This window comes from Eschscholzia californica, unplaced genomic scaffold (genome assembly GCF_041429995.1).
Source record: "Eschscholzia californica isolate CP2 unplaced genomic scaffold, dmEscCali1.0.p SCAF_5, whole genome shotgun sequence".
Classification (NCBI taxonomy): domain Eukaryota; kingdom Viridiplantae; phylum Streptophyta; class Magnoliopsida; order Ranunculales; family Papaveraceae; genus Eschscholzia; species Eschscholzia californica.
In genome coordinates this window covers 10,316,761-10,341,449 of record NW_028238472.1, presented here as the reverse complement: position 1 = coordinate 10,341,449, position 24,689 = coordinate 10,316,761, and the positions used below count along the sequence as shown (strand labels likewise).

Here is a 24,689-nt window from a genome sequence, read left to right as displayed (position 1 = left end):
CTCTTATAATTATAATATGTGATCATCTTCCTTAGAGTCGGCAATTATCAATTTATTATCATGGTATTAGAGCTTCCATTGCAGGCATCATTTTGCATCTCTCTGAGCAGCATTTGAGCTGTTTCATATACGTATGTCGGCAGAGGTACGAAATTTATGTGCTACATTTTATCAACAGTATTAACATCATCTTTAATCAAACAATACATACGTCATTAGTATCTGAAACATATATACATCATCAGCATTTAAACAATACATACATCACGAGCATATGAACATATCTTCCGAAGCATTTTAAGAAAACTTCACAACAGCCTAACTATTATATTCGCTTTTCATCGAAATGAATTCCCAGCAGAAGTAATCGATCAAAAGCAGGCAAGGCTATTAACATGCCAAATAATTTTCGTAGAGTTCTCCAATATAAATTCCAAATGTTCTTTCTCCATATCATAATAGTAGTAATGATTAAATAAGCAACTGTTTTCGTCCATACCTGAATATCGAAATATCATTTTGCTATTTGTATCTGTACTATGAATTGCTAAAGGGTGAAACCCACCTGTGAAACTGATGGGTAACACACCTCTGAAGTGCCTGATATCGATACTGCACTCATCCACCCATTCATCTTTATTCTTCAAAATCCAAAACTTTAATTGACTAGCTGAGACATGATCAATATAACACAACAATCCTCTCATCTCTACCAGAGTATAGCTATAAGCATATCTTGCCGAACGACATTTGGGATATTGAGTTGTATAGAAAACTTCTCTGCTAACATCTAAGCTTAATATTCTCCTCTTATACTCATCAGATACAGAACTTGTGTCTAAGTTCCAACTACTTTTGAGACCACTCCAATGCAAACAACCATTCACAAAAACAGGTGAAACCCGTCCAACGAAATGGTGGTAAGACTTGGGAAAAACAACATCTCTCCACAAAGAGTTGCAGGAACCTACCTCGCGGACATTAATGTCTATAATCTTGCATAGGTAATCATTTTTTCCGTAACCACAATATACCGCCTTATATTTTGACATAATTGAGTCGTATCCCAAACTAAGGTAACGATCAGATTTCGTATTCAAATCCAAAGCGAGATCGATTACAGGGAGGATAACAGAACGACCCGTAATCGGGTTATAAACATGATTGGTCCTTTTGTTACTGCCTTTCCTGCTACAAGATATAAGCAGCAACCCATCCAAAGATTGCAAAATCTTTATTTCTTTGCCTAGAAAATCATTCTCTATATCTCTTGGAAATCGAATAGCCTTCGTTTCCTTTTTATGAATATCAACAAAGGTGAAACGAGGTTTTCCTTTATCATCATGATATCTTTGGGGATTAAATATTAAACCCGGGTAGTTAAACGTACTTTGACGAGAATGCAGGTACACAAATGATGAATTGAAGATTAAGTTGGACCATTCCTTGCATACACATCTCCATCTGATCAAACTTTCAAGAGGTACTCTAGTAAGTATCTCGTATATTATGATCTCATCAAATAGAATACACATATACTTATAGTCATTCTTCGACACTGTCCCTGTTTGCATACCAAGTACACCTTCTGTTCTTGTAGATAGTGTTGCAGAGTTCTTGCACATCCTTAATCCTGACTTGAAAATTTTTACCATCTTTCTTATCTTTGATGAAGATGATGATGACTCTGCAGATGTTTATGCAGAAGTTATAAGTAAATCTCAAGGTTTGCAATTATCCTATAGGTTGCAATTTTATCAATAGAAGAATGAAAGATAAATTCAACCAATAACCAATACAGCACAACTGTTCTTATATATTCCATGTCAAATTTTGGTTTTAGGTTAAATGAAATGAAACTATTCTTGAATCTGGCTAAGCTATTCATGTCACACTTTTCTTCTTTGTGAATATGATTGGCAAACTTTTTCATTGCCATATCTAAGTTCTAGGTTTATGAAAAGAGTCAGAAGTTTACAGGTTAAGTAGATTTACCAAATTATAGAAGATTTGAGTTGTTATTGAAAGAAGTCTCATTAAATGATAAATCTCATAGTGAAAGAGCTATATATTATATATAGATCTAGAGAGAGAGAGAGAGGGGTGGTTAAGTTTGTAAAATAGCTCACCATTTTCCCTTGATTCTTTTTTCTGTATCTTTTCTTTCATCTGCCTTTTCTTGCCCATAATTTCTGATGAGATCTGTAGCCAGAGAGAGAGAGAGAGAGAGAGAGAGAGAGAGAGAGTATTAGTAAATACAAGTATGATTAATGGGATGAAGAAGAAAAGTATAAGAAATTTCATTTCTCTTATGATAAGTAGGAGGATCTCATTGACTCAGTCAAGTCAACGAACATAAGCTAGAAAGGTTGAAGCTTGTTCTTTTTATATGGGTGGTTGCGTGTATGTTCAATCAGGGGGAAACCTCCTGATAAGATAACATCTAATTGTGGGGAAGGTGGTGGGGGCCAATGATAATGATGAATGAAAGAGAAATTGGGTAAACTAGAGGAGAAATAGATAGGTCGAAATTGTTAAGAGTCCTCTATCATAATACATGCTTCGACCAGTGTTTACTCATGCACCTGTTCTACTGTAGTTGAACCTAAGGACCAAGGCAATAGTGTATTTAAAGGTGGACAAAAATGGGTCGAAACGATCGAACCAAACCGAGGGATTGAAATTGAAAAAAGAAAATTAGCCGAACCAAATTTTAATTCATTGATTTAGTTTATTTTGACTTGATGATTTTGAAATCGTTCAAACTAAACCGACCAAATATGTTTTCTTTATAGAAAACGACGGGGTCATAAATTAGAGTATGAATAAGATATTGACTATTTTACAACACATTTACGTGATGGGATTTCTAAAATTTTGTAATAAAGTTAAGTCGTTCATGCATTTTACGGTTCTGTCGTTTTTGAATCGGTTGGACTGACCAACGTGCTGAGTCGAACTAAGCTTTAGTAGACCAAAAAGTAGTTAGCAATCGACCAGTGCTAAGAATATAAAAACGACCATTACGTTAAAAGTAGTTCTGATAAGCTCTAGTTCTTCTCAAAATTGGGAGACAATTCATTTTCTTTGTCCATAGGTATAAACTTGCTCTAGGACAATGCATTTACTCCAAAAATTTGGGAATCGCGTAATCGAAAATAAAAGTTCATCATTTATTGATTCTGTGTTAGTAAAGGTGTAAATGGGCATCGAAGTCAAATTTTGCGAAATTATTGATTTGAGGGAACGAAGACGGAATTCTATTCTTGGAAGAATAGAATATCTTGAAGAAAATAACAACAAACCCAGGGTGGTGGATGGTTTGTGATCCTCATTCCCCAAAACTTAATAACTCCTTAACTTAAGAATTAAGAGCATCTCCAATGAGACACTCTAACAAAATCTCTCAAAATTTAGTTGTCAAGTGTCAAATAAAGAATCTATTTGTTAAGTGTCAATGTAGAGACACTCTAATATTTTTTGTCTCCAATGAAGATCTCTAAAATCTTTCTACTTAATACACATGTCACTGTTAAATTGAATATAGAAAATGTAGTTGAAAAGAAAAGGTTTCTCTATTGATTTAAAGTTTAAAGTGACACTTAGAGAAGCTCAAAGAGACACTCTAGTTTTAGAGTTTCTCTCTTTAGACACTATAATAAACGTATTCACCTCATAATAGAGTGTTTAACAAAGTGTAGCATTGGAGATGATTTTTTAACAAAACTCCAAAAAGTTATATATGGCACTCTAAGTTTTTGGAGTTTGAGTGCCACTTAGGATTTTGTTAAAAAACCTTCTCCAATGGGACACAAATTGACACTCTATGATGATGTGGGAGATTTATTAATAGAGACTCTCGAGAGAGACACTCTAAAATTAGAGTGTCTTCTTGAGACTCTCGAGAGGGACACAAAAAAATTAGAGTGTCTTTTTGAGACTCTCTAAGTGACACTTTTAAATTCTAATCAATAGAAACCCTTGTTTTTTAAACTACTTTTATCTAATGAATTGAAGAGTGGCATGTGTACTAAGTAGAGGTATTTTAGAGTTCTCTATTTGAGACAAAAAAAAAAAGTTCAGAGTGTCTCTATATTCACAATGAGAGAAGAGAATCTTCATTAACCCTTGACAAAGAGACTTTTGGAGTGTTTGTTGGAGTGCCCCATTGAAGATGCTCTAACATTAAATTACTAATGGATTTAGGGAGGATCTTCAACAAAAAAAATGCATTTAGGGTTAAACAAAGTTATATTTACAAATTGGGAGATGCTACAATGACTTAGAGGGCGACTTAGAGGATGACATAATGACGTGGATTACACTAAAAAACACTAAAAGCCAAAGTTTTTTCAAAGTACCAAATTACATAAACATGCCGCCCAATACTACCCACATAAACAATTTAGTTTCTCAAATCTCTCTATCTCTATTCCCCCCCTCTTTATCCATATCTCTCTCGCTCCCTCTTTCTCTCTGCTCTCAATATCTTCTCGATAATCTTTTTGTTCATATTAATTATTTGCAGAGTATATATATACACGCAAACACGGACGTTATACACGTTATTTTTAAATTAGTATTTTACATATTTCAAAGTTATATATTTTATGGATCGTATCGTACGTTATTTTCAATGATATAAATTTATCCATCTTCATATTAATTATTTAAATATTACTTAAATTGAATCGTCACAATATTTATTTTGTATCTACAATATTAAAGGACCAGTCAAACAATTTATTTTGGAGTGACAAAGTTGATGCGCTTACTTAGTTGGCATACTTAGTTCAAATAAAGATGTAACAAAAAAAAATTACAAAAAATTTACGTCACCCTCTTGCATTCTCCTACATCAAACATGATCTTAGATCTTTGAGTGTCTGTCAAACAATTTTACCCCATTTATACTCATATTTCATCTTTATAATGTGTCTCAACTAACAATGAAAGGTTGTACTAGTGATGTAAACACCTTGTTTTGAAAAGAATATAAAAATTAGTCATCAAATTAACATAGACAAATTTTGTATGTAAACCTAAACTTATAATTTCCAAAAATCTTAACTGACTTTAAAGTTTCTTGAAGGAAATTAAAGCTCTTCATAGAGGTTAGAGAGAGAAAGAAAGAAATAGACCTAGAGAGAATTAACGGAGCCACGGTGAGGAGATGCGATTGGATTTGGTACGATTATCAAATTAGGGAACTTATAGTTTCCAATAAAACACCTCCTGAATCTGTAAATTATAGACCTTCAAAGAAGTTAGAGAGAGAAAGAGAACAGTAGAGATTAAGAAAACAATAGCAATCTACTATTGACCTTCACTTTGCGTTGTAGCGAAGGTTACTATTCCTAGGGCTTCTTCCCTTTTCGCCCAATATTCAGAAGATTTATAGATTCTAGGTTTTCCACCTCCATGGGTTTTTCTTGAGAAATCAAACTAAGATTTTGGATAGACTTCAAATTGAGAAACAGGGATCTTCGAGAGAAGTTAGGGAGTTTCAGAATCGTGGGAGTTTCAGAATCGTGGGAGGTTGGAGAGATAGTAGGGAGATGTATAAAATGACTTTAATGCCCTTTTATTTTTATTCTATTTACATAAGTGTATTTTGTATGGACCGTTTGATCTAATCAAAACTAAATCTGCCAAAAGAAATGGACGGTCGGACTTATCCCCTAGATAACTGACTGAGTTGTTTTAATATAATAGATGGTTTTATTAGGGTTAAATAAAGTTATATTTACAAAAAATAAACATGCGGCCCAATACTACCCACATAAACAGCTTAGTTTCTCAAATCTCTCTCTCTGTTCCCTCCCTCTTTATCCATCTCTGATGCAGGGAGATTTTCAGAAGATTTTCTGAAAATCTTATATATCATCAAATAGGTTATTTTAGTAGTTTCCTATTTTTTTTAGTAGAGAGTTGTTAATTTTAGTAATTTTATATTTTTAGGAAACCTTCTAGGTTTTAGATTCTAGTATTTTATTTATTTAGAAGTTGTTATTAGAATTTGATTAGGTTTAGGAAAGTAGTATTTTCTTTATTAGAAATTGTTATTTGAGTTTGATTAGGTTAAGGAAACCCTAAGTCTATATAAAGGGGGATCTAAGAGTTGTTTTATTCATTAAAAAAAATCAATAAAACTTCAGTATTTTAGTATTACTTGTTCTTTATTTTGGTTCTATAGTCTTTAGACGAAGTTCTAAGACTCTTTTCTAGGTTTTAAAGTTTTAGACGGAGTTCTAATTCTTTTCGGAATTTTCCGCTGCGTCAGTTGGCATCAAGAGCGAGGATTTGCCTGGTTCGATATCATCTACGCGAAGATCACTTTAGAACACATCGATGGATTTGCCAAAGATGCATCTAAAGTTGGTTTAAAAAAAAAATCAGATTATTATTAGTATTCTCTATTTTGTTATCAATCACTCAATATGGAGAATTACTATCATGGTAACAGTTTTTCAGTTCAAGTGTACCCACGTAGAGAGTATAATGAGTATAAGATCAACGAAGAATTACCAATTTTCGATGGGTATTCAACTATTGAAGAGTTTTTCGATTGGCTAGATAAGGTCGAACGACATGTCACTAATAAGTGTGCTACTATTCTCAATGAGCAGGTAGTTAAAATCATTGTTTATAGACTTAGAGGTAGTGCTGCAGATTGGTGGGATCAATTACAACTTCTAAGGAAGAGACAAGGAAGGGCTCCAATTCAGAGTTGGCCGTCTATGAAAGAGAACTTGAAGGAGTGGTTCTTACCTCCTGATTATCAACAACACTTGTTAAGGATATACCAAAACTGTAGACAAGGGTTGCGTTCAGTGAGTGAGTACTATGAGGACTTTTCAAAATTGGCTCAAAGAAACAATTTGGAGAGCATTATAGAATATGAAGATGTTGTAGCAAATCGATTTTTAAGCGGATTAAAATTTAGTTTGCGAGAAAAAGTGGGGATAGCTACAGTATGGACTATTCAGGAGGCGTACAACTTAGCCCTAAAAATTGAAGCTCAGGAACGGGAATATAGGAAGTTTGGATTTCGGAGGGAAGAACAACCTCACTTAAACATTAAAAAGATAAAAATAGCTCCCGTAGAGAATGTTGAACCACCACAAATTGTGAGCATAGAAAATTCAAGTAATATTACTCACGAATCAAAATCTAACATTATTGTGTTCACGGATAAGTCTCCTAATATCAATTTACACGATGAAGGATTTGTTTCTGAAGAAGTTGGTCAGAAAATTGAGTCAATTGAAGTCGTTCAAGACGTTGTTCAAGAAATTGAGTCAGTTGTTAACAAAATTGAGTTAAAGGAAGTTGTTCAGGAAATTGAGACAAAGAACGTTGTTCAGGAAATTGAAGTGGTTCAGAAAATTGAATCAAAGGAAGTTGATTCAAAAGAAGAACTTCGCAAGTTAGACTTTGATCCAATTAAAATTCCTTCATACGAAGATCCATTCTCAGAATTATGCGAATCTCAAATTGTTTCAAATGGATTGACAAGTAATTTTATTCGAAAGTCTTCATCGAAGTTCATAATTTTCAATCACTATACTCATGATCTGTACAAGTTTATTTTTGGGCTGAAAAGTGAGTTTGGGTCAAATTACAAATATGGACAGAAAATATTCTATGTCATAATAAAATCGTCAGTCAAATCTGAAAGTTTGGTAATTCCTATGCATAGTTCACGAGAAGGATATATCAAGGGAGTATCAATCAAGATAACATTCAAGTCAATCAATAAACTCGAGGCGAGTTTCTTTGAAGTGGAGGAGACTGATGCAGGGAGATTTTCAGAAGATTTTCTGAAAATCTTATATATCATCAAATAGGTTATTTTAGTAGTTTCCTATTTTTTTTAGTAGAGAATTGTTAATTTTAGTAATTTTATATTTTTAGGAAACCTTCTAGGTTTTAGATTCTAGTATTTTATTTATTTAGAAGTTGTTATTAGAATTTGATTAGGTTTAGGAAAGTAGTATTTTCTTTATTAGAAATTGTTATTTGAGTTTGATTAGGTTAAGGAAACCCTAAGTCTATATAAAGGGGGATCTAAGAGTTGTTTTATTCATTCAAAAAAATCAATAAAACTTCAGTATTTTAGTATTACTTGTTCTTTATTTTGGTTCTATAGTCTTTAGACGAAGTTCTAAGACTCTTTTCTAGGTTTTAAAGTTTTAGACGGAGTTCTAATTCTTTTCGGAATTTTCCGCTGCGTCAATCTCTCTCTCGCTCCCTCTTTCTCTCTGCTCTCGTATCTTCTCAACCTCTCCATTTTGTGTCTCTATACCTATAGGTACATGTACATTTTCTAAAATGGTCAACAAAAGATGATTCTTATTCTTCTCGATAATCTTTTTATTCATATTAATTATTTGCAGAGTATATATATACACGCAAACGCGCACGTTATATACGTTATTTCTAAATTACTATTTACCTATTTCATAGTTATATATTTTATGAATCGTATCATACATGATTTTCAATGTTATAAATTTATCAATCTTCATATTAATTATTTAAATACTACTTAAATTGGATCTTCACAATATTTATTTTATATCTACAATATTAAAGGACCATTCAAACAATTTATTTTGGAGTGACAAAGTTGATGCGCTTACTTAGTTCACATACTTCGTTCAAGTAAAGATATAACAAAAAATTTACAAAAAATTGCACATATTCCTATGCTAACCAGTCATTAACTTAGGAATCTGCAAGGAATTTCTATCCTGATGGAACTAATTAAACAATAATCTAATATAATCACTTTCTACAGAATTACATCACCGTCTGCCATTCTCCTACACCAAACATGATCTTAGGGTCTTTGAGTGTCTTTCAAACAATTTTACCCCATTTATACTCATATTTCATCTTTATAATGTGTCTCAACTAACAATGTAAGGTTGTACTAGTGATGTAATCACCTTGTTTTGAAAAGAAAATAAAAATTAGTCATCAAATTAACATAGACAAATTTTGTATGGAATCTCATAGATTTATTCTCTTAATTAATTTTATAAAATTTCTATAAGAATTATTTAATTTTCAAGACTTTGATAAGACAAAATTCATATATTTTATTGTTTTAAATGACTTACTAGGTTATCTTATAGGGGTGGGAATCGGTTCGGGTTGGGTCGATCAGGTTCATATTATTCGTAGTGTCGGAGCGGTCGGGCTTTGAAACTCTCTTTCAATTCGGGTTCTCGGGCTAAATCGGGCGGATTATTTTAAAAATCATAGTGTCCAAAACCGTCAAGCCGTTCGGGTTTCTCGAGTATCAGGCGATCAGATGTCAGATTTTCACCAAAATTTGGAAATATATTTGTCGAAATAACAAAAATATTTCTATTTCCATGGTACCGAAACTAAAATAAAATTAAGTTTCTTTTAACAATGTCTTGACAATGACACCTCAGACAACAATATATGTATATATAGATTATATACTTCAAATATTTAAAACATATGAAAGTACATCCAACCGTCACATCCACAGTCCACCATCAAACCTATATGTAGTAATGTATAGTTATTTGTAATACATATATATACACGAGGGTATAATCTGTGTCCACTGTGCACAAACAATTCTATCAAGTGCGTCACATGAGGTTGCCTTTATGATAGTTGTGGTTTAACTCAAAATCTTTATAACTTAATAGAGACATACGAAAGATTTAACATCAATTCAAAGAAGGAAAGAGAATGAAACGTTTGAGAGAATGGGTGTGAGAGAGAAAAATGTTGATCTATACGCGCCCCACATCACACCTATAGACGTCCCCAAAGACTAAAGTTTTAAGGGATCCATATGTAAATGGGACGCCTACAACAATAATACCTTTAAGTCTTCCCAAAGAAAATGAGATCTTTGAAAAGATGTTATTTCTTATAATCTCAATCCTTGGATGAATTTTGATCAAATTAGAACCCTCAAATTTTGAGAGAGTAAATCCCAACTATTAAAGACAAACATGGGCGACCAAATCTTAGCCATTAGGCCCTCCTCCCTTATTATATAGATGTTATACGTGCATACATAAATTCATACGACCAAACATAGATATTATCGTATAAATGAATGACATTATTAAGCGGGTTATGTCGGATAAATATTAACGAGTGGGTTCGAACAGGATGTCAAGTAAGACATCAAATCCGAATCCGACCCGTTTATTTCATCGCGTTCTGTCCGACTAAACCAGTCATCGGGTTTTGGATACCAGTGGGCTTTAAAAGACTCGGGTATCCTTGACGGATTTGAGGTGTTCATTTTTATTTCCTCCCGTCCCAACCCTATTGTCTTCACAAGTCACAGCTAGTAAAATGAAAGTCAAAATTAGGTAGAAAATTTTGCTGCCGCTACGAAGTATTAGTAGTAGTAGATATCCACATAGGTGCCGCCTAAAAAAAACCCTACAATAATACTCCTAGATTCTTGTCTCCTCTCTCTCTCTATCTATTTCTCTCGTGAGGAAGGAGAGAGTCTTGCTGTGATTGTATCGAAGCGTGAAGCTGATTGATCCACTGACTCTTTTTCCCTTCTTCATCTTCTTCGTCTTCTTTCCGACGAGTATCATTTGCCCTAACCAGTCAAACCTAGGTTTTTCATCAGCTCTTGCTTGTATTTAATTCTTCTCTTCTATCTCTCTCTTCTCTCTCTCTCTTCTCTCTCTACAATTCTTTATTCTCTCCTTGTCCTCTAATCAAATCGTTGATTTCTTGAGTTGATCGGACTTCATCGATTACTACTGCTTGTCTCCTTCTGTCTTTGTCAACTTCAGTTACTCCGCCAACTTCAATTTTCCGGTTCTCTATATTATTTCATCTCTCTATCTCTCTCTCTCTTTCTCTCAAGGGGAAAAAAAATCGGAATTAGGGTTTTCATTCGGATTGTTGTGTTTGGAATAAATGGAGCCTCGAGTAGGGAATAAGTTTAAGCTTGGTCGTAAGATCGGCAGTGGATCCTTTGGAGAGATTTATCTTGGTTAGTAATTCATCACTTCTCTAATGAAAATCTTTTCTTTTGCCGAATTTCAGAAATTTTAGGGTTCAATTTGGTATTTTTTTTGTTGCAGGTACTAATATCCAAACCAATGAAGAGGTCGCTATTAAGCTTGTAAGACACTTCCTTGCATTTATTAGTTCAATTGTACTTAGAAAGCTTAATTTGTTTTATGGGAGCAGATTTTTTCTTCGAAATTCAGTTCAGCCAGCATGGAATAAACAAAGTCTTAACTTCATTTTAGATTAAGCATTTAATTAAGATTAATTTCATCGGAATCGGGGATATGCATGAATAGCACTGATGTTGTGAACAAAGTGTTCATTTGGACTTGGCACTTATCTCTGAAAACCCTTAAACTGGGTATTGTGAATTTGTGAAGATTACCCACTTCTGTTAATGATCTTGGTCTGTTTTCTTTCAGGAAAATGCCAAGACGAAACATCCTCAGTTAGCATACGAGTCGAAGTTGTACAGGGTTCTTCAAGGAGGAAGTAATGATAGATAAACTATGTCTTTTCTTAATTGCTTATTGTTCTGTATAAATATGTAGCTAACAAGCTCCTATCTTTTTGTGACTAATGTCTTATTTTGCTGTGAACTTGTTTAAATTTGCTAGCTGGAATTCCTACTCTGAGATGGTATGGTGCTGAAGGGGATTACAATGTTCTTGTTATGGATTTACTTGGGCCTAGTCTGGAAGACCTATTCAATTTCTGCAGTAGGAAGCTTTCTTTGAAGACTGTTCTCATGCTTGCAGATCAAATGGTTGGGTTGTATTTTATTTGTAATGTCATCTAAACTTTGTTCATTTATATGACGTAGTTCACCGGTTTTTCTGTGTTGTTTATGTTCTTGGCAGCTTAATCGAGTTGAGTTCATTCATGCCAAATCTTTCTTACATCGAGATATTAAGCCAGATAATTTCCTAATGGGCTTGGGAAGGCGTGCAAACCAGGTTTTTGTTACAAGAACTTGCTTGTTTCCGATTCCTCAATTTCTCTTCGGAGATCTGCTCTCATGTGCATCTTGATATTGCTTGCAGGTGTACATGATCGATTTTGGCCTCGCTAAGAAGTACAGAGACGCTTCTTCCCACCAACACATACCCTATAGGTATCTTTAATTAGTATTTTTTTGTTTAAGCTTAGTGGAAAAGACAAGGTTTCTATACATTCAATGAAGTTACACACTACTTACGCTGTTTACTATTTTGAGTCGGTATTAATTGACTGTACAGCTTGCTTGTTAAGCAAGAAAGTTTTCTCATATTGTAAATAGTGTCCAAAATAATACAATTTCCTTGTATGTGTAAGAGGACTTCGAAAAAGGTAACCAATAAGATTATTATCTACTCAATAACTCGAATGTGAGGTGTTCGATGTTTGCATCTTATTAGCCACAAGTGTTTGTAAGAGCGGAAACGATATTGAGAACCTCGTCTTTAGTTGTTCACAAGTAGTTAGGTATACCACACGCATATGTCACTCAATCGTGGAAGTACGTGTGAAATGAGGCACTCGTGTCAATATGTCCATATCGGTCATTTCTGGTTACAATTTTAGGCCACGTAGCACAGGATCCTGACAAAATGATATTTGCCCGGACTCCTTGGTATCTGCATTTATTATTTCTAATTTTCTACTACTTCCACCGGAAACATTAAGACTTCACGACAACATCTCTTTGTTTTTATCTTATTTTTCAGGTCATTCATTTTGTGTTAGAATTAAATGTGATAAAACAAACCTGAGATACATTTACTGTTTGAAACTAATGTGGTTACAAACACTGCAGAGAGAACAAGAACTTAACTGGAACAGCAAGATATGCGAGCATGAACACTCATCTTGGCATTGGTACGTACTACACATTATAGATTATCCATATTAACGAAGCAGCAGTTGTAACTGCATATTACTATTGATCTACTCTCCTAATTATCATATGATGAGCTTTTTCAGTCAATAATTAGGCTTAGTTTTAACATTATTGTGTATGTGTAATTGACTGTGTTTTTTTTATAAATAGAGCAAAGCAGGAGAGATGATTTAGAATCTCTTGGATATGTGCTTCTGTACTTTTTACGAGGAAGGTGCAATTCTTGCCTATGTTTTACCTAAAGTATTATTTGCTTTCTCTGTTTTATCAGTTGTTTACTTGATTTGTCTTCAATCTGTAGTCTTCCCTGGCAAGGACTGAAAGCAGGAACGAAAAAACAGAAGTATGACAAGATCAGTGAAAGGAAAGTTTCAACGTCCATCGAGGTGTGTGATATATATAAATATACCTAATAAACTTAGATCCTGAATTTCCCTATGCTTCAATATATTTATGACCACATATATTCATTTTCTTTTCTTTCTTTTTTTCTGCAGGCTTTATGTCGGGGTTTTCCTGCAGAATTTACCTCTTATTTCCATTATTGTCGTTCACTAAGGTTTGATGATAAGCCAGATTATGCTTATCTGAAAAGAATATTCCGTGACCTTTTTATTCATGAAGGTATAATTATTTGTGACTTCCTATATCTCCTCTCTATTTGGGTTGTGTTGTAACTTGTAAGTTCTGCTGGGAAGCTCAAATTTTTTTCCCAAGTACAAGTTACTTGTTACTCATTGTCGAACTATCAATATGCTCCATCTTTTGGTGCGTTCTTGCAGGTTTTCAGTTTGATTATGTGTTTGACTGGACAATATTGAAGCATCAACAATCTCAAATGAGCGCTCCTTCACGTCTTCTTGTATGTGCCTTTTTATCATGATAGATTTCTTTGTTTCGCTCACTTTCAGTTTAGTCGTATTAAACAATAAGCTCTTCGTTGTTTAAGGCACCACCTGCTGGACCTAGCGCTGGAGGGCCCCCTGCTAGTTTCAAGATAGGTAGTTCACATGTCCAAACTTATACGATTTTTTCCTATTAGTGTAACTGTATATTCTTATATAGATGGATTCTTCTTATTTATGGAAAATAGTTAGTGTTATATCTTGGGTCAAACCCCTTCCCTATACAATCTTCTGGGGAGTTCATCATCTTGAAGATAATCTTCCTTCAGTTTATTTCTATTCTTGAAGAAACTTCTGATCTTATTTTCCCATGAGACTTTTTTGTCCTCAAAATGTTGTCATAGGACTTATATTTTTGGTTACCTTGTCCAGCTGGGAATGAAGAAAGACCATCTGGTTGGTCTTCAATGAATCCTTCTCGTAGGAGAGCACAAGGACCTACTGTAAATGTGGGAAGCTTAACTAGGCAGAAGAGTCCAGTTGTAACTGATCCGTCTACAAATAGAGACGCCAATGTAAGTCTTCTTATTATCGTATGTGTATATACGTAATATATGTATGTAATCCTTTCACCATTTGAATTATATATGATGCATAATAGTTTCCACAGTGCAACTATAAACTATCTTTAGCGCTTGACCTCACTAACAAAACTGCATTTTTTGTCTCATTTTGAAAAAAAAATTATTCTTGTTCCGTTTGTTAATTGGTTAACATGCCCAGGAAGGAAACTTCAGTTCTTTTTTTGTGATCTTGATTATATTTCCATTTTGTGTCTTATTTTCCTTGTATGCTTTTGATCTTCATGCAGATAAGTAGTTCTAGTTATATGGGAAGATCAAGTGGATCAGCAAGGCGACCTGCAGTTTCTAGTAGCCGAGATGCAGTAACTGGGGGGACTGAGTATGATCTATCTCGTCCTCGAACCAGTGAGGCGACTCCGGGAACAATGAGGAGAGTTGGAAGTGGACTGAGAAGTTCACCTGTTGCTTCCTCAGAACAAAGGCCAACTGCATCTTCTGGTGGTAGGAACAGCTCTAACACAAGGAATTATGAATCTACTTTGAGGGGCATTCAGGGCCTCAATTTCCAGCAACAATGAGAGGGTACACCATTAGCTCTCTCTCTCTCCTCTCTCTCACCTCTCTTCTCTCTCACCTCTCTTCTCTGTCATCTCTCTCTCTCTCTCTCTCTCTCTCTCTCTCTCTCTCTCTCTCTTCCACCCTCTCCCTCTCTCCCTCCCTCTCTCTTTCTCTGTAAAGCTTGAAGCGGTAGTTTTAAATTTTCTTGAAGTTAAAGTTCAGACATATTTTGTTAGACCATCTCTGTGTGAGATAAAGAATTTAAAGGAGGAAAACAAAGTAAAGGAGAAGCCAAAAGAATAAGAAACATTCATGTTGCAACTATTGTTCACCTTTAAAGTCTATGAGGATAAATATAATGCGCAAGTCGTTTTAACAATTAAAATAGGGGAATTTTTTAGGTTTCATCGTAAGACTTTTTTTTTGCTGAACAGTTTCATCTTACGACTTGATCAAAACAAGTTGACCAAAGTATGGTTAGAAGCAATTCTCCTTTTCGGGGGTGTGTCGCCAGCTTCTTTCATTTTCTCTTTTTTGTGCTCTTCTTCTCCTCTTCTCTTCTCTCGCCACTCACACTGGTGAAGGGGTCCCTTTGTCATCCAGAGTAGAGAACGAAGAAAAAAAATTAGTTAAAGGTTGTCGGTTGGCCATCCTCTAATGACGTCAATAGTATTCTTAAGTCATACTCAAGTTGTCATTGTCTGCTTTTGTTTGCATTGTCATCTTGAGAGATGAATTTAACAGCATTGTCTTTAACATTGAAGGGAATTTTCTATAAAACTTCCCTCAAAATAGAGATGGAAGTTAAAAGTTTTTGGTTTTCTTATACTGACCAAAATTAGGTTGAAACGGGTTTTGCTACTTTTGAATCAAATGATGTTCAGGTCACCCGTCACCGTATCAAATCCATTTGTGATCATATCAGAAGAGACCTTTCCTCCTTAATTTAGATGTTTGTTCCTTTCGAAGCATAGCCTTTCCATATTTATGACTTATACCCAAAGGTAATAGCAGAAAATATTGGATGTGAAAGTTGGAGGAGAATCTATTCTTTAAGCATCTCCTATGCAATAATCTTGAAACTCAGAGGCTGTCTATTTGAATCTCAATTAAAGTGGCCGATACATGGACAACCAATTTTCTTATATAAATAATTATTTTCGGGTTTGATGCGAGTCAAATATTTTTTATTGATTTTGATTTAATAAGGGGACAACTCTATAATGACTTGAATATCAACATTAATGAATCTAAGGACCGTTAACAAATACAATAATTAGAAATAGAAAATCTAACTGACATTCATCTTCATTATCATCATCTTCTTCTTCTTATTGTTAATTTTATTCTTGTTCCTTTACGCCTACTACAAGTAAATTACAGTTTCTACAACTTCACTATCTTATTTATTAAACCTTACATGGATGAGGAAGACAAATCCCTTCAATCTCAACCCAAATAAGCTTTTCCAGACGATTTTATAGTAAGGAATTAATGATATTCATGAGATAAAATCATAACTTTTACTATTTTATTTTGCATTTTCGTTTGGTTAGTGTGGAAGAATCAAAAACGATTTCATGAGCAGAATTCGAGGTGAAAGTGACAACTACCAGGATTTCGTGGAAAACTCACGAAAATTTTATACTTTTTCTAAGGTTTTACCACGAAAATTTTGGATGTTTTCTTGTACTTTGTCACGAAATCTGGCAGTCGAGGCCAAATTGTAAGATTTCGTGGCAACTCCTTTTTCTGACTTGCCTAATTTTCGTGGAAATTGCCACGACATTTGGCAATTTGGTCTCGACCACTAGATTTCGTGCCAAGTACTCTTGTGATTTTTGTTTTTCGATTTTTGTTTTTTTAGCCTTTAGAGTTCGACATATTTCGACGAGAAGTCAAGTTGAATTTGGATCCTGTATCGACGAGAACAACTTGTCGCCATGATCAACAATGTCCTCCGAATTTTCTCTCTCTACAAATTTGTGTGTGATGAAGAAGTCGAATAAACCTTAGGGTTTAAGGATGAAAAGATGAAGATGTTTAAAATAGAACTTCTAATTCTTAAAGGACATGAAAGAAAAATCATAGAGTGATGTCCACTTAAAAACGATTGTTCATATAAAATTTCTACATTTTCTAGTTGTCCACATAAAATAGTTGTCCATATAAGAAAAATAGTTGTACACGTATTTGCCACCCACAATTGATGTAATGATAGTCACATAGAGATATTTGAAATTTTAGAGTTTCCTATTAAAATATTTCTTATTATCATATTCATCATTTTTAAATGTGACTTGGGGGGATAAAGAAATTTTTCGGGATACAAAGTCTTGGATGGAAAAAAAAAAATGGAACTTTTGAGTTTCTTCCAGACACTTGAATCCTTAAAATTTTCAGTTTCTTTTATCTCTTCCTCTCCCCCTAACACTATCAACTCCAGCGTTTTCAAAGTAGATCGTCTGGTTTCAAGACGAAATCAAATCGGTTTCATCTAGAAATTAGCTGAAGCCTTTGACAAATAATTTGAAGAGTTTGAGGAATAGATATAATTCAAAACAACACTTTAAAGAAAATCTGATCAAATCTGAACTTACGTGCTAAAAGTAACCAGAAATAGAAACTTGTTATTTGTTACGAAACCTCATAGCCAAGCACTAGGGTTTGGATACAAAATCAACCAAACCTCAATTTGGGTTGCAACTGTAAACTAGGGCAAAACAATACATGATACTAATACTATTCCAAACAAACTAGCAATCTCAACATCCCAAAGAATTTAACATAACCCATCAATTTAAATAATTTAACGATAATTTGCCAACAATCAATATGAATAGTATCTCTAAGATTGGAGACTTTAAAAAAAAATCTCTAAGATTGGAGACCAAAGAAAATAATTAGATCTAAGTTCATGTTATATTTAACAAAACCCCCTAAAAAATTTCATTAATAAAACAACCCCAAATGAGGAAATCATAATTGATCATATAAATAATAAAATTTTGGGTGTTATTAGATTCAAGTAGTAACCCAAATATACAAAATCCAAATACCATAGAATAAACAAAGAAGAGAACACAAATTTAAAGATCAAGAAATAGACAAAAGATAGATTGATACTAGATAGATATAGAGATAAAGAGAGAGAGAGAGAGAGAGAAGAGATTAATTCACCACCAACCATAAACAACCTTGGAATATCTATCTTTAATCCATCTAAAACTCTTCTTGAAAGTTCCTTTAACCTTACCTTCAACAGAGTAAACTTTATAGCTAGCAACCCTTTTTTTCCTCTGCAACTCAGGATCATTAAAACACCATATTTTAGAAGAAGATCCACCACTTTTAGCTTTCTTAAACTTGATATCTTTTGGATTATCCATATGGGTTTGACTTATAGATGAAGATACATATGAAGTACTATAACTTCTAAAATCATTTGGTCTTCCTCCTCCTCCTCCTCCAACTCCTCCTACTCCACCTTGATAGGGTTGTATTTGCATCTCTCTTTCTCCATAGTACTTAGATCTATAATCATCCATTAAAACACTCTTACACACAAAAAAAAAAAGTGTTTGATTTTTTCTTGGAAGACTAATGGAGAGAGAGAGAGAGAGAGAGAGAGAGAGAGAGAGAAGGAAAGTGGGTTGGGTTCCTTTCTCTTTATTAGACAACCCACAGACTACTCCAGATGCTGTCTTTGATTTGTTATCAATTTAAAATTGGATTTATAAAGTTGATTGTGTATGCCAGTCTAGGAAACTGACTAGAATGTATCCAATTAAAGGGTTTTGACATTGTATTTATAAGTGTGATGGGGTTACATTTTTATCAAGACATGTAACCCCAGACATTTGACTTTTAAATGTGTATGCACATCAAACAATTCATCTAATTTATCTCCTCTTTCTTGGACGCGGGGGATGTAACAAACCTCAATCGGCCTTCGGGCATATTCGAGTGGAACTCAGTTGGAGATTACCCGATCATGGGTTTCTAAAGAAGAGAGAAGCGGAAAAGATGAAGAAGCAAAAGATTTATGTAAACCCAATCACCAATTCACCATCGGTGGTGGTCGATGTTAATCAATTTCCAACCAGTAGAGAGAAAACAAAAAAGAATGATATCACCTTTGAAGTAAAGGATAAACAAAATTAGTGACTATTAAGTAAAGCTAATTAGATCATGATTTTGAAATACAAGTCCAAACAATAAGCGGCCAAATTGTTTAGTTAATCACAAATCAAATTAGAATAAAATCTTTAAAGTAATAAACCAATTTCATCAAGTCAAGTTATATTTGTTGACTTGAGTTAAAAGAGCTAATGATCTCCTATAGCTAATCTTGACTCGAGTTAAAAGAGCTTGTTATCTCATATAGATGATCTTGACTCGAGTTAAAAGAGCTAATGATCTCCTATAGATGATCTTGACTCGAGCTAAAAGAGCTAATGATCTCCTATAGATAATCTTGACTCGAGTTAAAAGAGCTAATGATCTCATATAGGTAATCTCACAAAGCAGTCATTATCGTGAAAATAACTTTAACATCGGTTAACTAACGGTAGTGTCTTTCTTGGGTTATTTTGACAAATCATGTTTTGAAATTCGATTTCATTCTTTTGGTTACAATTATTTTACTGTCCTTGTGGTTTATAAATGATTTTTCCCTCCTAGGGTGGTCTTGACAGTGACTTATAACCATTGATTTGGTTGAAATTCTGGTAGTGATTGGTGTTGACTTTAACATAACGCGTGGGGTGGGTGCCTAATGAGTTGGATGAGAAATTCTACTTTAATTTAAAAACTTGTATTAAAGACTTGGTTAAAGACAACCAAGTTGGAATCATTTTAGGGATTTTGCCCAACTCCAATGCATTTCATATTTTTATTTCATAAATCTACCCAACAAATTCCCCTAAAAGGTCAAATTTCTAAATAAGAAATAAACCTGTGGTTGTCTTAGAAACAATATTTATTTCCGTCAAAGTACGAAAATTCTTGAATAATACTATTGTATTTCACTACTTGTTTGACCATATATTTAATTGAATCGAGTATAATGGGCCCGTAAACTTAAACTAGTAGCAGAAGATTCAATTATTTCAGTATTTCCACATTATACACTTCTACGCTTCACTTGCAGGATCGAACACATTTCCTAACTATCAAACACAACAAAAGATAAATAAGAATAGCAAAGACCATCAAAATAAAGAACCAAGTTCATATTACTTGATACTTTCAGAGTAACTAAGAAGCCATTTAAGATTCACGACTTCCCTCGGCTATACTAAACTTCCAACTATTAAACTTCTTCCTTCACCCGCACCAAAAATTAGCATTTGATATTTGAAAGGATTAGATTATCGAATCACAAAATGTGTCTCCACCACATTACTCAAAATCACATTTAAGTTAAACGAGACCTAAATTAATAAGACTAGTTCTATGAAAAAAGAAAAAGGCATAAATAGTTCATAGGTCTATTACCAAATTTATCAAAAAACTAAACGTAAAAAGAGTTGTTTTCTCAGAGAAGATCTGCAACATTTGATGGTAGCTCCTCAACAACCACATTGTAAAACTTCTGAATGTCGAATAACATCCTCTCGTCATCCTTGGTCACGAAATTGATAGCAACTCCTTTCCTCCCAAATCGTCCACTACGTCCGATACGATGGAGGTAGTTCTCTGGCTGTGTTGGGAGATCGAAGTTTATAACTAGGGAAACTTGTTGAACATCAATACCACGAGCCAAGAGATCGGTGGTGATTAAGACACGGGAAGATCCAGATCGGAATTCACGCATGATAATGTCCCTGGTGTTCTGGTCCATGTCTCCATGAGTCGCCGAAACTGTATGATCACGGCTACGCATCTTGTCGGTTAGCCAATCAACCTTTCGTCGAGTGTTGACAAAGATGACACTCTGGGTAATGGCTAATGTCTCGTAAAGATCACAGAGTGTCTCGAGCTTCCATTCTTCTTTCTCAACGTTGACGTAGAATTGCTTGATACCTTCAAGGGTAAGCTCATCGCGCTTCACTAGAATTCTAACAGGTTTGTCCATGAATTTCCTGGTGATTTCAAGAGCTTCTGGAGGCATTGTAGCAGAGAAAACACCAACTTGTACCTTTGCTGGAAGGAGCTGGAAAATGTCATAGATCTGTGAAAAACAGATTTCACAGTTAGAACCAATATGAACGAGAACTCATGAAGTCTTGCGGTTAAACAACGTTTACATAACAGTTAGACAATTCCACAATGATTCGGGTTGTTACACATTATAAAGAAAAAAACAGTCACTGAAACAAGGGTTTCTCAGAGGCAATATAAAAAGGGCAAAAAGATAAGTTTAGTAGTAGAAACAGGACATTATAACAGTTTCCATTTTATGTTGTTTTACTCAAATAATTTGATTAATTAACACAGACCAAACAGTAACAAGAAAATACTTAAATACCTGATCCTTAAAACCTCGTGAAAGCATTTCATCAGCTTCATCCAATACAAACATCTTAATGCTATCAGGACGAAGTGATTGTCTCCTCAACATGTCAAAGACACGACCAGGGGTTCCAACCACAACATGGACACCGCTAGAAAGAATACGTTGATCCTCTCTGACACTGGTTCCACCTACGCAAGCATGAACTTTCACACCCAAATAATCACCGAGAGCTCGCATAACCTTCTCAATCTGTTGTGCAAGCTCTCGAGTTGGTGCGAGAACCAACGCCTGGCAATCAAGCAGAGCATAATCAAGCTGTTGCAGAACTCCGGAACAAAATGTCGCTGTTTTCCCGGTTCCAGACTGTGCTTGCTGGATAACATCAAGACCCTTGCAGAAGGGGACAATTCCCCTCTGTTGAATTGCGGAAGGTTTCTCGAACCCTTCAAAAGAAATAAGATAATTACAATTTTTCCATCAACAACATATTTTTGAAACTTAACGAGTGCCGAAAAGAAAAAGGTGCTCAAGTTCAAATTTCCAGAATGCATCAAAATGAGAACACGGAGGATCAAAAAGAACATACAGAACAGAATTGCTCAAGCACAAATAAAACTACATCTTCTGCCTTTATGAAAAGAAAGAAATGGAGTGAATTCATATTAGAAACATTGAATAACTCAATGGAACATATTCATTGAAGTGTCCCTAAAGTGAAATTCTGTACCGATGGACTGGACACGGGAGAGGAAAGAAGATTAAGGTTCTATTAAGTAGATTAGAGGAGGAAATTTAGATATACCATATGCATATATTCCCCTGAGAAGGTTCTCGTTCAAATTCATAGCATCAAAACTTTCAAAAACTTCATCCCACGATGTAAAAAAATCCTGTCCATCTGCTTGAAGCCTGATTACATCCATAAACACACCAATAACGTAAGTGAACATCTTTCTAAGCACTTAACAGCAAATTTGATAACCAGACACCATTCAACAAGAAAAGAGTAAGAAATTGAATGCTTACTCATTCATTTTGGTGTCATAATGCTTAGCATCAAATTGAGATCCTTCTGGAGCCATTCCCGCCATAACTGTATTTATCAAATATTCAAATCACACTTTATTGACCAATGTAGATCCCATACAGCTTATTAATATTCATAAACTAAATTACTAGATACTGCAGCGCCCCAAAAAACATGATTGTATCCTCGAGGTGAGTCGAACTACAATGGCCAAAATCTGATCTTTTTCACTAACATAAATTCTACGGTTGTATCCAGTATTCCGTTTTACAACATCAACGATCAAGTACATGAAAGCTCAACCTGTATCACCCAAACCCTAACTAAAGTCCAGGAAACTACAAGATGAAATAATACCTAACAGAAGTCTTAGTTATCGTTGATTCAGTCAAATCAAAGATAAACTGTATTACAGACACATTATCATAGTGAAACCCTTCGACTTGAAGGAGATAAACTCGTAAAGAAGTAATTTGACAGTAAACTACTAGGTCTTCAAACAATCAATACTTCGAAGTCAGATTCAAGAGATTTAACGTATTTTCATTCAAAATCCATCAGACGAACTTGAAAATACCACAAGTAATGAGATTCAGATGGTTAAAGCAATTGCTGCGAAGAAAGAACGATTGAAAACAACAGTAAAATACCATGAATATAGTAAGAAGACGAACCTGAGTGTTGAAACTGTGGATTCGAGAGAGTAATTTGATCTTTTTTAGGGTTAGGGTTTCCCAACTCCTCGGATCTCCGCCGTGGAGTTAAGGAACGAACGCGCGTAGGTTTTAGTGAGAGAGAGAAAACGAAAGAGAAAGAGAACTTTGGTGGGGTTTCCTTTATATATGCCTGCCCTGACTTGAGGTTTTTTACTTTGTTTTACGTTTTTACCCTTATTTGTTCATCCTTTTTACATCGCTAAGTAATAAGCACGTGACAGAGTCTCGCAAGTTCACGGGAATACTAGTTTACCCTCATTCGAGAGTTCTGTTCACCTATGTTATCGCATGCTTTGTTTTGAATGATCATTGAAGTCCGCAGCTTTGGGGCATAAAGAAAAAATTTCGGGGATATAAACGTATTTATTTTTTACTCTGAATTTTTACTTCATTTAACTGCCCCCTAAGCTTTATCTTTTCCACCTCCAGAACTTCTGACCACCACTTCCATTCCCGACCACCTATCACCTTTTTTTTTTTTTTTTGTTGAAAGGAAACCAAAACGAAGGAATTACAAATTAAGATCCCACTTCATATTGTCCATAGACCGCCACGTCCTGTTGACCCTGTGTTTCCTACCCCACTTCGCTAGAGCGTCTGCCAGGCCATTCGTTTTTCTCGGGCTAAACTGAAATTGAATTTGCTCGAAATGGTTTAGGCGGGCCCTGATCTGTTCTATGTTGTGTAGTGACTGCCAGTTGATGGCTTTGTTTCTGTCCCGAATATTCATGATCAAATTGTTGTTGTCGCTTTCAATAATGATGTGGTTAAGGTGAAGCTCCTCCGCCCATTTGACTGCATTCAGGATAGCTACACTTTCACATTCTTCCGCTGTCTGTCCCCTGATGCTTTCTGCTCTAGCAATCATGAATTCGCCGTTTGCATCGTGGATAATGTTTCCGATACCTGCCGGGACTGTGTAGGTTTTGAAAGAAGCATCAACATTTATTTTGAGAAAGGGTGGTGGAGGTGGCAGCCACTGGGGCTTGACTGCGTTACTTTTAGCAATCTTTTGCTCTGGTAGGTTTGTAGCATAGCATTGAATCTGCCGAATAAGCTGCAAAGGCATGATTGCTTTCTTTCCGAAACACTTCTCGCATCTAGCTTTCCAAATAAACCACATGATTTTTGCAAGATTCTCCGTCGTAGCGTCATCCAGAGAAGACCAATTAGTGATCCACTCAATCACCGAGCCAATTCCATCCGTTCTTATGTTGTAATGGAACCAAATTGCCCGGGCAAAATTGCAATGAAGAAGGGCATGGGTTGTGGTTTCCCGTTCTTCGCAGAAGGCGCAGCTGTAATTGTTGCCTATGTAATTACCTATTTTGTCTTTGACCGGGAGACTGTTGGTGCAACATTTCCAGAGAAAGAGTTTGATTCTGGGTATAGTTCTAATGTTCCAAATGAACGCCCATTCCATCGTTTCGGGTACCCTTGTGCCATTGCTCAAATACCTGTACATTGATTTTATTGTGAATTGACCAGAAGTAGTGAGAGTCCATACCATTTCATCTTCCGCTGTCGGGTGAAGGTTTATGCTAAGTATTGCATTGCAAGTTTCATCATCAAAGTATCTC

The 24,689-nt window shown here is 34.9% G+C and overlaps 4 protein-coding genes and 1 pseudogene across 5 annotated transcripts; 1 reads left to right on the top strand and 4 right to left on the bottom strand.

Moving 5' to 3' along the window:
* Nucleotides 1–166: 166 nt before the first annotated feature.
* LOC147536961 (F-box/kelch-repeat protein At3g23880-like) lies at nucleotides 167–2,407 on the bottom strand. Its single transcript, XM_086639635.1, has 2 exons — nucleotides 2,130–2,407; nucleotides 167–1,687 (listed from the first exon to the last, which is right to left on the bottom strand). The coding sequence occupies exons 1-2, from the start codon at nucleotides 2,302–2,304 to the stop codon at nucleotides 372–374; spliced, it is 1,491 nt and encodes a 496-aa protein (XP_086495761.1). The 5' UTR covers nucleotides 2,305–2,407; the 3' UTR covers nucleotides 167–371.
* A 7,933-nt stretch (nucleotides 2,408–10,340) lies between these two features.
* On the top strand, nucleotides 10,341–15,145 carry LOC147536960 (casein kinase 1-like protein 2; annotated as a pseudogene). Its single transcript, XR_015224993.1, has 14 exons — nucleotides 10,341–11,020; nucleotides 11,112–11,152; nucleotides 11,463–11,532; nucleotides 11,658–11,806; nucleotides 11,901–11,996; nucleotides 12,084–12,154; nucleotides 12,836–12,897; nucleotides 13,070–13,133; nucleotides 13,221–13,305; nucleotides 13,417–13,543; nucleotides 13,702–13,781; nucleotides 13,869–13,920; nucleotides 14,197–14,339; nucleotides 14,636–15,145. The product of XR_015224993.1 is annotated as a casein kinase 1-like protein 2 (transcript).
* Nucleotides 15,146–17,879: 2,734 nt separating this feature from the next.
* On the bottom strand, nucleotides 17,880–18,933 carry LOC147536959 (uncharacterized). Its single transcript, XM_086643924.1, has one exon. The coding sequence runs from the start codon at nucleotides 18,452–18,454 to the stop codon at nucleotides 18,083–18,085; it is 372 nt and encodes a 123-aa protein (XP_086500050.1). The 5' UTR covers nucleotides 18,455–18,933; the 3' UTR covers nucleotides 17,880–18,082.
* A 1,323-nt stretch (nucleotides 18,934–20,256) lies between these two features.
* LOC147536958 (eukaryotic initiation factor 4A-15-like) lies at nucleotides 20,257–23,289 on the bottom strand. Its single transcript, XM_086641062.1, has 5 exons — nucleotides 23,068–23,289; nucleotides 22,393–22,459; nucleotides 22,169–22,275; nucleotides 21,379–21,809; nucleotides 20,257–21,081 (listed from the first exon to the last, which is right to left on the bottom strand). Exons 2-5 carry the CDS (start codon nucleotides 22,455–22,457, stop codon nucleotides 20,446–20,448), a joined length of 1,239 nt encoding a protein of 412 aa, XP_086497188.1. The 5' UTR covers nucleotides 22,458–22,459; nucleotides 23,068–23,289; the 3' UTR covers nucleotides 20,257–20,445.
* Nucleotides 23,290–23,620: 331 nt separating this feature from the next.
* On the bottom strand, nucleotides 23,621–24,232 carry LOC147536957 (uncharacterized). Its single transcript, XM_086642716.1, has one exon. It carries the CDS (start codon nucleotides 24,230–24,232, stop codon nucleotides 23,621–23,623), a length of 612 nt encoding a protein of 203 aa, XP_086498842.1.
* Nucleotides 24,233–24,689: the final 457 nt, after the last annotated feature.

Coding starts and splice junctions, on each gene's coding strand:
- LOC147536957 (XM_086642716.1), bottom strand. CDS start 24,232: ATGTGGTTTATTTGGAAAGCTAGATGCGAGAAGTGTTTCGGAAAGAAA.
- LOC147536961 (XM_086639635.1), bottom strand. CDS start 2,304: ATGAAATTTCTTATACTTTTCTTCTTCATCCCATTAATCATACTTGTA. Junction 1,688..2,129: donor AAAAGAATCAAGGGAAAATG/GTGAGCTATTTT, acceptor AAACATCTGCAG/AGTCATCATCATCTTCATCA.
- LOC147536959 (XM_086643924.1), bottom strand. CDS start 18,454: ATGGATGATTATAGATCTAAGTACTATGGAGAAAGAGAGATGCAAATA.
- LOC147536958 (XM_086641062.1), bottom strand. CDS start 22,457: ATGGCGGGAATGGCTCCAGAAGGATCTCAATTTGATGCTAAGCATTAT. Junction 22,276..22,392: donor TATGACACCAAAATGAATGA/GTAAGCATTCAA, acceptor GGATGTAATCAG/GCTTCAAGCAGATGGACAGG. Junction 21,082..21,378: donor CACGAGGTTTTAAGGATCAG/GTATTTAAGTAT, acceptor TGTTTTTCACAG/ATCTATGACATTTTCCAGCT.